The 14,637-nt window shown below is 38.2% G+C and overlaps 1 protein-coding gene and 1 pseudogene across 2 annotated transcripts in view; one reads left to right on the forward strand and one right to left on the reverse strand.

Moving 5' to 3' along the window:
• Nucleotides 1-14,637, reverse strand: part of TCEA1 (transcription elongation factor A1) — a 73,071-nt gene continuing 58,434 nt past the window's right edge. For both annotated transcript variants that reach the window (XM_023184203.1, XM_023184204.1), the window contains exons 9-10: nucleotides 4,181-4,252; nucleotides 1-1,563 (exon numbers count right to left, since the gene is read on the reverse strand). In XM_023184203.1, the coding sequence (XP_023039971.1) occupies nucleotides 1,555-1,563; nucleotides 4,181-4,252 (81 nt within the window). In that variant the 3' untranslated portion in view covers nucleotides 1-1,554. The remainder of the gene's footprint in view (nucleotides 1,564-4,180; nucleotides 4,253-14,637) is intronic.
• LOC111521064 lies at nucleotides 4,971-8,012 on the forward strand (annotated as a pseudogene).

Genomic DNA, 14,637 nt, shown 5'->3' on the forward strand with positions numbered 1-14,637 from the left:
ATGTTTAACAACAAAAAAACTTTATTGAATTACAAATTTTAAAATGGATCACTTAATTTAAAAGTGAGATTATTTTATTCTGAAACTCATTATTTCAAAAATGTACTTTTTGAAATAAAACAAAATCTTCAACTATGAACTGACAAAATAGAGGTTGAGTTGGTACCGGTGGGCCAATTCTTAACTAGGACATTTAAAAATGCTGCTTTCTGTATTACAACAAAATGATATGCAATAAGAAATTGGAAAAAGGGAGCAAAGGAGAGTGCAAAGCATGTACTGAGGTCTTTCTATGTGTGCCTGACAGAATGCAGATTCAGCATAAAATGTAGACTTTGCAACAGTGGCCTTTAAAGTATGCTAGAGCAAGTGTACCCTAGGGAACCTATGTGAAAACAATTTTTGTCTTACTCCAAACGAAAAAATGGTACACACTTTAACAAAAAGTAAAACTTAATTGTAAGATCTGTACTGTAAAGCTACTACTTGCTATGGCCCATATATTCAGTTTGTTCAACAATCTCACTCATTGACAGAAAAAGTCAGCAAATAAGACGTGGGACAAAAATATTTTCTATCAATCTCCACATGAAAAGACCACAGCTTTAATGATTTATACAATCCTTAAGATTAATCCTTGGTCAGTATAGATTTCCGAATCAAAATCTAGTCATGAACTGTTTACAATAGCTATACTACACTAAGATGCTAAACATTTTCTTTCCAGTATGTCTTCCTAAGAGGGGAAAAAAATAGTGGGAAGTTTTCATCTTTGCCTATGAGGGGATTTATGAAAAGCCTTCTAAACTACAACAGTTTTCTTCTGCAAAACTAAAACACATTATAAAGTCAAACAGGTAAATTAATAGGAAAACCAAACTGATCTCAATAAAGTCTTGTTTCCAAAAATCTATTAAGAACAAGTAATATACATGTACAAGAAATTACAAGAAATGATGATCACGGTTAGTTACAGATGCAAAATAATATCTAATATCCCAAGCTTGTGAACATAATAATTAAAATCAAATTCATAAGCTACCTCAAAATTATGTACATTTTAGATAAGCTGGTCAAGTATTATTTGAATACACACCATATTTGGTAAACCTAAAATTATATTACCTTTTCTCCTCCTTTAATATTTGCAGCTACATGCCAATATGAAAAAAAAAGCATTTTCATTTATGTATTAATAACAGAGAATAACAGAATTTCTACTGTGTATCTTTCACAGTGTAAAAGAAAAAAGTTAACGTATATTTTCCGTTAAGAAAGAAAAAATATTGCCAAAAATTTAAGTGATATCAACTTACTTATAAAAACGGAAAAAATACGTTTTGAAACAGATACCATATAATTATTATATGGTCTCCCTACTGATCTGAAACTACAGAAGGCATTTAAAGGAAGGGATGTTAGGTCAAAAACAAAGTCTAACCCAAGTTGCTTTAAAAATCTGATTTACAGGAAAACTAGTTGCTTGGCCTAGTTTAAAGCTAATTACAAAATCCGTTTTCTTAATGGTCCAGATATTTTGCCAATTCTTCCAACTCAACAGAACTGTCAAAAAAGAAAAAATATTTTGTGAGACCTTTAAATACCAATAAGGTTCATTCCCCATTTAATACAGCATACACCTGACCCTGCTTTTAAAAAGGATGCATTTTTGAAAAAGATGCTGTATTTTTCACACATAATAATCACCTATCTTAAGTGCCTGACTTTCCCAACTTGGAACTACTAGGAACATATAACTAAAGAACTTGTATAAAACAATTTCAGCATTTGTATTAAATACCTCTTTATGTTTTTAAGGTTAAAAAAAAAAAAATTCTTGGCTGGGAGCGGTGGCTCAAGCCTGTAATCCCAGCACTTTGGGAGGCCGAGACGGGCAGATCATGAGGTCGGAAGATCGAGGCCATCCTGGCTAACACGGTGAAACCCCGTCTCTACTAAAAAATACAAAAAAAAACTAGCCGGGCGAGGTGGCGGGCGCCTGTAGTCCCAGCTACTCGGGAGACTGAGGCAGGAGAATGGCGTGAACCCGGGAACCCGGGAGGCGGAGCTTCCAGTGAGCCGAGATCCCGCCACTGCACTCCAGCCTGGGCGACAGCGCGAGACTCCGTCTCAAAAAAAAAAAAAATTTCCAAACTTGAACTTCTAAAATATGCCAACCTAGGCATCAGCTTTCTATCCTAAATTGAACTTTCTTAAATTCAATTAAGTACTACGTCAAAACTTGTGTCACAAACTGCATGTATTCAAAACAAACTGCATTGCACACTTCATCACCATAATAAAAATGATTCATCAGCCAGGCACGGTGGCTCACACCTGTAATCCCAGCACTTTGGGAGGCCGAGGTGGGCAGATCATGAGGTCAGGAGATCAAGACCATCCTGGCCAACATGGTGAAACCCCGTCTCTACTAAAACACAAAAAATTAGCCGGGCATGGTGGCGCACACCTGTAGTCCCAGCTATTTGGGAGGCTGAGGCAGGGGAATATCTTGAACCCGGGAGGCGGAGGTTGCAGTGAGCTGAGATCACGCCACTGCACTCTAGCCTGGAAACAGAACAAGACTCCGTCTCAAAAAAAAAAAAAAAGATCCATCATGCAAAACAAATCCAAGAGAACAGGCCAAATTTGCTCAACAGGATTGAAAAAGGTGAATGTCCCTCTCCTAGACCAATGACAACTTCTGCAACCTGAGATGGGTAGGAAATACTGTTTCAAACCATGAAGATACTTTTAATAGCAGTAATCTTTCCAGCTCAGAACTAAATCTTTGTACGTAATAAGGGTACTGGCCGGGCACGGTGGCTCACGCCTGTAATCCCAGCACTTTAGGAGGCCAAGGCAGGCAGATCACCTGAGGTCAGGAGTTCAAGAGCAGCCCGGCCAACATGGCGAAACTCTGTCTCTACCAAAAATACAAAAATTAGCTCGGCGTGGTGGCACGTTCCTGTGATCCCAGCTACTTGGGAGGCTGAGGCAGGAGAATCGCTTGAACCTGGGAGGTGAAGGAATGAGTGAGCTGAGATAGCGCCACTGCACTCCAGCCTGGGCAACAGAGTGAGGCTCTGTCTCAAAAAAATTAATGAATAAATAAAATAGGTACTGGCCCCTTAAAGTGGAGTTGAAGAAGCCAAATGGATATCCTCAATATGGTTTGGGACTCTGGCCCAAAGGGCTTCTAGTTCACTTCTGATTTTTAGAAAATGCTTTAAGCTAAGTGAATAATTCAAAAGGAGCATTAAACTGAAAAGTCTATGTAAGTATAAATGAAAAAAAAAAAAATCTTGTACAAACTTCAGAAAAACTAATAAAAATAGCCAGCATTTTTAGAACACCAACAATTACCAGGCACATCAAACATATTATCTCTACTCTTCATCACAATCCGAAATGTGGGTAGTATTTACATTTAATACATAAGAACAATACAGTTCAGTAATGGGGAAGTGGCAAGGGAGTTCAAAATCAGTTTGCATGATTCCAAAGACTAAATTCCTACTACATAAGCCTCCCAAACTCACACCCTTAACATCCCCATCTATAATAATTAAAATGTTTTTAGTACTGATGTGTATTTCTGCTCCCAAATTTAAATTTTATGCTTTTGTTTCACAAAATCACTCAAGAATGAATCATTTAAATAATATAAACTTGCCTGTGTGGGACTAATTTCAAGAGCACACAGGTAATATGAAGGCTTAGTGAAAAGTGTACAAAATGACAGCAGTGCTCATCTGTAATTTCTAAAATAAACACTGAAATCATTGGGTCTGATTTCAACAAGGGAAAAAAATTTTTCCAAAATCAAGATCTATTAAAATAAGTAATAAACACATAGAGATTTTCTGAAGTACAAGAGTCAAAACTACTTAATGAATATAGTATAAATAGGATGGTGATATAATAATTGAGCAGTTAAGATTCACTCCCCATTTCCTGTACCAAAACAAATAAAGGTGGTAAGGTCAAGTTAATACTCTTTTATTTCTAGTAGGGTAACAAGATAGTATATTCCATTACAAGTAGTCAGGGACTACAAGAGTACTGGATAGTGTGAGCATATCTGTATATATTTAGATATCTAGGCAGACCTATGAAAAGACCAGAAGAAATCATTCTATTGTAAGTTAGTATAATATGAATCCAAGAGGGTCCATACCTTCCATCGATTTCCACATTCATTACAGACAACAAATGTTGTCATTGGTTCATCAGCACTACGGGTTTGTACCTGCAGCAAAATTAAATTACATGTACTTTTTGCAGTACTATAAAAAAAACCCAACCCAAATAATGTTATACATAAATATATATAATATTTAATAAATATAATGGTACCACAATAAAATGAATAGAAGTCTGAAAAAAGTTTAAATAAGCTAAATAATGTCAGCAAAGCACACATTTCCAAACTTCATTTTCCTAAGTCCTTCTTTGTCTTTCCTGTTTAATATATGCTAGATAAGTGGGAAAATCCTCTAAAGTCACACCTTATTTTTTAATAAATAGCTAATAAATATTTTTAAAATTCATCAGTAAGTTATTTGGAATAAGGATCTCAAAAACAATTTCATCAGTAAGCAGCACAGAAATGAATAAATTTAAACATATGTCAATATTCTCTTACAAATTAACAAGATGCAAAAATTAAGAATATCTCAGTCTGACAAATACAACTGCAACAACCTTTCTAAAAGTTAGGCAGCATTCTCTATAACCTAGAAACTTGATATCTAATCTACTTCTAAGATGGCAATTAAAAACACAAAAATACAAAGGATGTTTAAAGAGTATAATTTTACAACAGCACAACACTAAGAACAAATATCCAACAGGGAAGTAATGACATAAAGTAAGAGTATATCCATCTGATGAAATATTACACAGCCAGTAAGATGCTTACAAAGGTTTTTGGGTTTTTTTTTTAAACAAGAGGGAGAGAACTCCAGATGTGTTTGGTTTCTTCAAGCATTTGTTTAGCAAGATTAAAAGTTAAAAATGGCACCAAACAAGAAATAATCAGTGACCAGCAGTTTAAGCACATAGCAAAGGACCTGAGATTTTAGGAAATGCCAGAAAAGAATCAAAAAGTCAAAAGTGGCCAGGCGTGATGGCTCACGCCTATAATTCCAGCACTTTGGGAGGCTGAGGCAGGTGGATCACTTGAGGTCAGGAGTTCGAGACCAGCCTGGCCAACATGTTGAAACCCCGTCTCTACTAAAAATACAAAAATTAGCCGGGTGTGGTGGTGGGCACCTGATTACCCAGCTACTCGGGAGGTTGAGGCAGGAGAATAACTTGAACCCGTGAGGCAGAGGCTGCAGTGAGCCAAGGTCACACCACTGCACTCCAGCCTAGCAACAGAGCGAGATTCCATTTCAAAAAAAAAAGTTCAAGTTGAACTATGCTATGGATAAGAGGACACCACATTAACCACAGCACTACAGACGACTTGAAACATTTTTATGACCTTTCAGATTCTGATTCCAATCTTTATGATGAAGATAGCAAGCAATGAATCAAAAGAAAATATAGAAGAAAAAACTGCAGACTAAAAAAGCAATAGATTCAAAAAAATCTAGTTGAGAAAAAGAAACCAAGAAAGCTAATCAAAAGGATTCTGAAAATAAAACTGATATAGATAATTCTGAAATAATTTAAAAAATGAAAACCATGTAAATCTAAGATAGCTCCCAACATAAGTCCAAAGAAGGACAGCAAAAAATTTACACAAAAAAGTACAAAAGAGGAAAAAAACATTATTCAACATACTATCGACTCTTCTTTCAAAGAAAAATGAAGGACATTAGACTCAGGCACCTCTGCTGTGAACTCTCCCAAGATCAAGTGTTCCAAGACAAGAAGATAAATGCAACCAGTGGTTCATCAGTGCCACAACAAGCGGCAGTGATGGTTATGAAAACTCAACAGACAGTAAAATGCTTGACAAAGATGCTTTGAAGGAAGATTTAGAAAGTGTTAGTAAAACAGGAAGTGATGAGGAATCTAAAAATGAAATTACAACTGTTGGGAGAGCTTCAGGTGATGATGATAATGGAAGTGGTGATGATGAAGATGAAGAGGAGGATGACAAGAATTGTGAGGATGATGATGAAAGTGACAGCAGCCCTAATCTTGCAAGGAGTAAAGGAAATACAGAAACTAGTTCTGCAAATGAAGATGATATGGCAGATGTGTTTCCAGAAGAATCTAGTTTTGGGCATGCTTGGAGAGAATCAGATAAACCTGCTCCTCATGCTGATGACATTACACATCAATTAGCAGTTTGCAACATGGACTTGGACAGATTAAAGGCAAAAGATTTGCTGGCTCTGTTCAATTGATTTAAACCCAAAGGAGGTGTTATATATCCTGTAAAAATACATTCTTCAGAGTTTGGAAAGGAGAGGGTGAAGGAAGAGCAAGTTTGAGGACCAGTAGAGCTATTAAGTGTTTCTGAAGATGCCCCAGAAAAGGACTGGACCTCTAGAGAAAAACTGAGAGATTATTAATTCTCAAATGACTGAAGTACTATTATGCAGTGGTAGACTGTGATTCTCCTGAAACAGCCAGTAAAATTTATGAGGACTGTGGTGGCCTGGAATTCGAAAGTAGTTGTTCTTTCACAGATCTAAGGTTTATACCAGATGATACTACTTTTGATGATAAGCCCAAGGACACGGATTCAGAGGTGTATTTAACAGCATATAAACCAAAATATATCACCTCTGCTGCAATGGGACCATCAATGGTGGAAATCACTTGGGATGAGACTGATCATGAAAGAATTACAACATTCAATAGGAAGTTTAAAAAGGAAGAGCTTTTGGACATGGATTTTCAAGACTACTTAGCTTCCTCTAGCAAAAATGAAGAGGAGATAGAAGAGGAGCTACAAGGTGATGACCAAGTCAATGCAGAAGAAGATGGGAAAATAAAGAAAAGTCAGAAGGATGATGAAAAACAAATCACTAAATATAGGCAACTCTTGCAGGTTATTCAAGAAAAAGAAAAGAAAAACAAAGAAAATGATATGGAAATGGAAATGAAGTGGGTTCCGGGTCTTAAAGAAAGTGCAAAGAGATGGTCAAGAACAAATTGGAAGGAAAGGATAAAAATTGCCTTAGGAACAATTTTTAGAGAAGAAGAAAGAGAAAAAGAGACAGAAAGAAAAAGAAGACTCTTGTTGAAGAGGCCAGTGAAAATTAACTTCCCTCTGATGTTGATACGAATGAGTGGTACCTTGCTTAAAGAAGTTTAAAAAAATAGGTATAAAGAAACAAGTGGATAAAATCTGCAAAAGACGGCACATCTCCAGAAGAAGAAACTAAAATAGAAAGACAAAAGGCTGAAATGGCTTTCTTCATTGGATGAGGACGAGGAAAGTAAGAAACGCTTCAATTACAAGATGTGGAGCACCAGAACCTGAGCAAAAAGAAGAAAAAGCAGCTCATGAAAAAAAAGAAATTATTAGAGGATGACTTTGAGGTAAATGTTAGCAATGCATGGTTTCAGGCAATGTACACTTCCCACATGTTCAATTTGCATCCCTCAGATCCCAATTTCAAGAAAACAAAAGCTATGGAAAAAGTCTTCGAGGAGAAAGCCCAGCAAAGAGAACGGAAAAAACAAGAACTCAGGCAATAAAGAAAAAAGAGGGCTGAGCACGGTGGCTCACGCCTATAATCCCAGCACTTTAGGAGGCCAAGGTGGGTAGATCACCTGAGGTCAGGAGTTTGAGACCAGCTGAAACCCCATCTCTACTGAAAATACAAGAAAATTAGTTGGGCATGGTGGCGGGCACCTGTAATCTCAGCTACTCGGGAGGCTGAGGCAGGAGAATCATTTGAATCAGGGAGGCAGAGGTTGCAGTGAAGTCCACTGATCCTGCCTTGTCAATGTTTATTAAATCTATAAAAACCAAAACAGAGTAGTTTCAAGCAAGAAAAAAAAAAAGTCAAATAACTAGATGTTATTTCTTTTTGAATTGAAAACAACTCCTAAAATATACAGAAAGAGTAGGAGAAGCATTTATTGGGAACAAAGCTACCTTCAATAATATGAATAAAATCTTATTCTGAACATAGTAAAATTTTTCTTCATAAATAGTTGTTCTTAACTGTGGATGACTGACAAATTTGTATTGTATATTCCTACAGATCAGTCATAATTAAATCAAATTACCTGAACTGTAGGGTTTATAAAATGTTTACATTTTATGAAGTTCAATTCTAACTAGTGGAAAGTTACTCTAGCTTTTGCTTTTTTGGAGGGAGAGCGGGGGCGGGGAGGATGGAGTTTCATTCTTGTCACCCAGGCTGGAGGGCAATGGCATGATCTTGGCTCACTACAACCTCCACTTCCTGGGTTCAAGCAATTCTCCTGCCTCAGCCTCCTAAGTAGCTGGGATTACAGGCATGTGCCAACACGCCTGCCTAATTTTTTGTATTTTTAGTAGAGATGGAAGTTTCACCATGTTGGCCAGGCTGGTCTCAAGCTCCTGACCTCAGGTGATCTGCCTGCCTCAGCCTCCCAAAGTGTTGGGATTCCAGACTTGAGCCACCGCACTTAGCCTACTCCAGCGTTTTAAAAGGCTGTTTACAATTCTATGTGAAAATAGAGCAGTATCTACTCTTAAGTTTGTTTAAAGGTTAGGGATAATTTGAAATATACCTATATTATATATATATATATTATATTATTATATAGTATTATATATATATATATATATAAAATACATGAACTTCTCTGGGAGCAGGAGGCAGATTTAAATAGCTATTAAAATAATTTCTTTTTCGCTGGCTGGGCGCGGTGGCTCACGCCTGTAATCCCAGCACTTTGGGAGGCCGAGGCAGGTGGATCACGAGCTCATGAGATCGAGACCGTCCTGGGTAACACGGTGAAACCCTGTCTCTACAAAAAATGTAAAAAATTAGCTGGGTGTGGTGGCAGGCACCTGTAGTCCCAGCTACTTGGGAGGCTGAGGCAGGAGAATGGTGTGAACCTGGGAGGCGGAGCTTGCAGTGAGCCGAGATCGTGCCACCACACTCCAACCTGGGTGACAGAGCAAGACTCTGTCTCAAAAAATAAAATAATAATAATAATTTATTTTTTTTAGCCATAAAGGATGGAAGTCAAGAACTTTTTATCATGTTTAGTTTATGAAATTAATTTGTAAATAAAAGAGCAAAATATTTTTATTAATTTTTGTATAGCATTGATTTATTTCACTTTGTACATCTCAAATAAACTATTATCTGAAAAAATTTTTAAAAAGAGGAAAATGCAGCCGGGCACAGTGGCTCACGCCTGTAATCCCAGCACTTTCGGAGACTGAGGCAGGCGGATCACAAGGGCAGGAGATCAAGACCACAGTGAAACCCCGTCTCTACTAAAAATACAAAAAATTAGCCGGACGCAGAGGCGGGCGCCTGTAGTCCCAGCTACTCAGGAGGCTGAGGCAGGAGAATGGCGTGACCCCGGGAGGCGGAGCTTGCAGTGAGCCAAGATCGCACCACTGCACTCCAGCCTGGGGGACAGAGCGAGACTCTGTCTCCAAAAAAAAACAAAGAGGAAAATGCTTACATTATGGTAGCTAAGTTAAAAGAAGAGTATAAAATAGTTTTTACAGTATTTAATTCCAACTATACATAGAAAAAAATTCAAAATGTGGTATGAACATACAGTGGAATATTATTCAGCCGTAAAAAGCAGGGAAAGTCTGACATATACCACAACACAGATAAATCTTGCAGATATTATGCTAAGTGAAATAGGCCAGTCACAGTAAGACAAACATTCTATGATTCTACTTACATGAAGTACTTGGTATAGTCAAATTCTGAGAGACAGAGAGCAGAATGGTGGTTGTTGGGCTGGGGGAGAGGGGAATAGGGAGTTACTGTTTAATGGGTAAAGAGTTTCACTTTTGCAAGAGGAAAAGCATTCTGGAGACTGGATGTAGAGCACTGTGAATGCTCTACTACTGAACAGTACACTTAACTGGTTAAGATGGGAAATTTTAGGTTTTATATGTATATATATTCTACCACAACTACTTTTGTTTAAACTTAAAAAGAGAACTCAGCAAGAAAAAAAGCTAATATGATTTTTTAAAAACTTAATCTATACAAGATTATAAATTTCTGAAGTTCTAAACTGAAGAGAATTACCAGAACCAAAGGTCTCAAAAACAGAAAGGTTATTTCTCTGAATGAAGATGACAAAGCATTATTAAAGTTAAATGTTATTCTTAAGTTTAAGTTGTGGCAAGAACCTAAATACTAACAATGCTGCATTTAGAATAAGGTTTACTGAAATTCCATATGAGATGATAAAATCCCAGTTTATCACCACTTCAAAGATCAAAGGTTCATGACACCAGTAAACTATTAACATGCCTTCCAACTCAAAGGCCCAAAGGAAGACAAAGCAGCACTATCCTCAGAACAGCAGCGTTCTGCTCACTTAAGACCTTCAGATGAAAATGGTTTGAAAACTCCTGCTATACTTTACATATACTTAATTCTGATATCCAGGGCCCCAAAAGTGGACATGAGGAATCTTTTGCTCTCTGGGAAAAATTTTAATCTCCTCTTGGGTACACAGTAATCAAGAGTTACACTTAGCTCTTTTACATCTGTTATTTCCATGAGAACTTTGAGAGTTCTCTATCTGAAGAGAACACTTTGTGATTCTAAGAAAATCATACTGGCTTCAACTTTAGGCTGGGTTCTTTCTGCTAAAAGAAACAAACTTGGTATTTACGTTTTTTGTCTTAGCTATTTATAACTTGATTATGTAAGTATATCACTTCTACTTTTTACATTTTAAAGAAGCTTTAACTTTTAAATAACTTTCTATTTATACTTAATACTTTCTAATACATGGCATTTTTAGGGTACAATTTTTATTGCTAAGATATTTCTACCTGACTAAAAACAATAGAGCAATTCAAACTCAGAATTTTCTGAGACCACTTTTATCAGTGCTGATGCATTTTAGTAACAATCAGTAGTAAAACTGCTACAAAATGAAACATGGAAATACACAACTGTGACTTGAGACTTCAAACAGGTAAAGGACTTCGGACTGGTTAAATGAAGTATATCTGAAAATGGAGACTACATGTCTATAAATAGTAGAAAAGAGGCAGAAGCTCATATAACATTCTACCATATGTGCTTAGAAAAAGGAAAACAAAGGCCGGGCGCGGTGGCTCACGCCTGTAATCCCAGCACTTTGGGAGGCCGAGGCGGGTGGACCACAAGGTCAGGAGATCGAGACCATCCTGGCTAACATGGTGAAACCCCCTCTCTACTAAAAATACAAAAAAATTAGCCAGGCGTTGTGGTGGGCGCCTGTAGTCCCAGCTACTCGGGAGGCTGAGACAGGAGAATGGCGCGAACCTAGGAGGTGGAGTTTGCAGTGAGCAGAGATGGCCCCACTGCACTCCAGCCTGGGCAACAGAGGGAGACTCCGTCTCAAAAAAAAAAAAAAAACAAAAAAAAAAAGCCTGTCTCTGTAGACTGCGCCTCTGGGGACAGGGCTCAGCTAAAGGAGCAGAAGCCTGTGAAACGCGAACGACTCTGTCTGACAGCTTTGAAGAGAGCAGTGGATCTCCCAACACGGAGGTTGAGATCTGAGAAGGGGCAGTCTGCCTGCTCAAGTGGGTCACTGACCCCTGAGTAGCCTAACTGGGAGACATCCCCCACTAGGGGCAGTCTGACACCCCACACCTCACAGGGTGGAGTACACCCCTGAGAGGAAGCTTCCAAAGCAAGAATCAGACAGGTGCACTCGCTGTTCAGCAATATTCTATCTTCTGCAACCTCTGCTGCTGATACCCAGGCAAACAGGGTCTGCAGTGGACCTCAAGCAATCTCCAACAGACCTATAGCTGAGGGTCCTGACAGTCAGAAGGAAAACTATCAAACAGGAAGGACACCTATATCAAAACCCCATCAGTACGTCACCATCATCAAAGACCAGTGACAGATAAAACCACAAAGATGGGGAAAAAGCAGGGCAGAAAAGCTGGAAATTCAAAAAATAAGAGCGCATCTCCTCCTGCAAAGGAGCACAGCCCATCGCCAGCAACAGATCAAAGCTGGTCAGAGAATGATTTTGATGAGATGAGAGAAGAAGGCTTCAGTCCATCAAACCTCTCAGAGCTAAAGGAGGAATTACGTACCCAGCGCAAAGAAACTAAAAATCTTGAAAAAAGAGTGGAAGAATTGACAGCTAGACTAATTAATGCAGAGAAGGTCATAAACGAAATGACAGAGATGAAAACCATGACACGAGAAATACGTGACAAATGCACAAGCTTCAGTAACCGACTCGATCAACTGGAAGAAAGAGTATCAGCGATTGAGGATCAAATGAATGAAATGAAGCGAGAAGAGAAACCAAAAGAAAAAAGAAGAAAAAGAAATGAACAAAGCCTGCAAGAAGTATGGGATTATGTCAAAAGACCAAATCTACGTCTGATTGGGGTGCCTGAAAGTGAGGGGGAAAATGGAACCAAATTGGAAAACACTCTACAGGATATCATCCAGGAGAACTTCCCCAACCTAGCAGGGCAGGCCAACATTCAAATTCAGGAAATACAGAGAACGCCACAAAGATACTCCTCCAGAAGAGCAACTCCAAGACACATAATTGCCAGATTCACCAAAGTTGAAATGAAGGAAAAAATCTTAAGGGCAGCCAGAGAGAAAGGTCGGGTTACCCACAAAGGGAAGCCCATCAGACTGACAGCAGATCTCTCGGCAGAAACTCTACAAGCCAGAAGAGAGTGGGGGCCAATATTCAACGTTCTTAAAGAAAAGAATTTTAAACCCAGAATTTCATATCCAGCCAAACTAAGTTTCATAAGTGAAGGAGAAATAAAATTCTTTACAGATAAGCAAATGCTTAGAGATTTTGTCACCACCAGGCCTGCCTTACAAGAGACCCTGAAGGAAGCCCTAAACATGGAAAGGAACAACCGGTACCAGCCATTGCAAAAACATGCCATAATGTAAAGACCATCGAGCCTAGGAAGAAACTGCATCAACTAATGAGCAAAATAACCAGTTAATATCATAATGGCAGGATCAAGTTCACACATAACAATATTAACCTTAAATGTAAATGGACTAAATGCTCCCATTAAAAGACACAGACTGGCAAACTGGATAAAGAGTCAAGACCCATCAGTCTGCTGTCTTCAGGAGACCCATCTCACATGCAGAGACATACATAGGCTCAAAATAAAAGGATGGAGGAAGATCTACCAAGCAAATGGAGAACAAAAAAAAGCAGGGGTTGCAATCCTAGTCTCTGATAAAACAGACTTTAAACCATCAAAGATCAAAAGAGACAAAGAAGGCCATTACATAATGGTAAAGGGATCGATCCAACAGGAAGAGCTAACTATCCTAAATATATATGCACCTAATACAGGAGCACCCAGATTCATAAAGCAAGTCCTTAGAGACTTACAAAGAGACTTAGACTCCCATACAATAATAATGGGAGACTTCAACACTCCACTGTCAACATTAGACAGATCAACGAGACAGAAAGTTAACAAAGATATCCAGGAATTGAACTCATCTCTGCACCAAGCGGACCTAATAGACATCTATAGAACTCTCCACCCCAAGTCAACAGAATATACATTCTTCTCAGCACCACATCACACTTATTCCAAAATTGACCACATAATTGGAAGTAAAGCACTCCTCAGCAAATGTAAAAGAACAGAAATTATAACAAACTGTCTCTCTGACCACAGTGCAATCAAACTAGAACTCAGGACTAAGAAACTCAATCAAAACCGCTCAACTACATGGAAACTGAACAACCTGCTCCTGAATGACTACTGGGTACATAACGAAATGAAAGCAGAAATAAAGATGTTCTTTGAATCCAATGAGAACAAAGATACAACATACCAGAATCTCTGGGACACATTTAAAGCAGTGTGTAGAGGGAAATTTATAGCACTAAGTGCCCACAAGAGAAAGCAGGAAAGATCTAAAATTGACACTCTAACATCACAATTAAAAGAACTAGAGAGGCAAGAGCAAACACATTCAAAACCTAGCAGAAGGCAAGAAATAACTAAGATCAGAGCAGAAATGAAGGAGATAGAGACACAAAAAATCAATGAATCCAGGAGTTGGTTTTTTGAAAAGATCAACAAAATTGACAGACCGCTAGCAAGGCTAATAAAGAAGAAAAGAGAGAGGAATCAAATAGACGCAATTAAAAATGATAAAGGGGATATCACCACCGACCCCACAGAAATACAAACTACCATCAGAGAATACTATAAACACCTCTACGCAAATCAACTAGAAAATCTAGAAGAAATGGATAATTTCCTGGACACGTACACTCTTCCAAGACTAAACCAGGAAGAAGTTGAATCCCTGAATAGACCAATAGCAGCCTCTGAAATTGAGGCAACAATTAATAGCCTACCCACCAAAAAAAGCCCAGGACCAGATGGATTCACAGCTGAATTCTACCAGAGGTACAAGGAGGAGCTGGTACCATTCCTTCTGAAACTATTCCAATCAATAGAAAAAGAGGGAATCCTCCCTAACTCATTTTATGAGGCCA

This window comes from Piliocolobus tephrosceles, chromosome 7, assembly GCF_002776525.5.
Source record: "Piliocolobus tephrosceles isolate RC106 chromosome 7, ASM277652v3, whole genome shotgun sequence".
In the NCBI taxonomy this organism is placed as follows: domain Eukaryota; kingdom Metazoa; phylum Chordata; class Mammalia; order Primates; family Cercopithecidae; genus Piliocolobus; species Piliocolobus tephrosceles.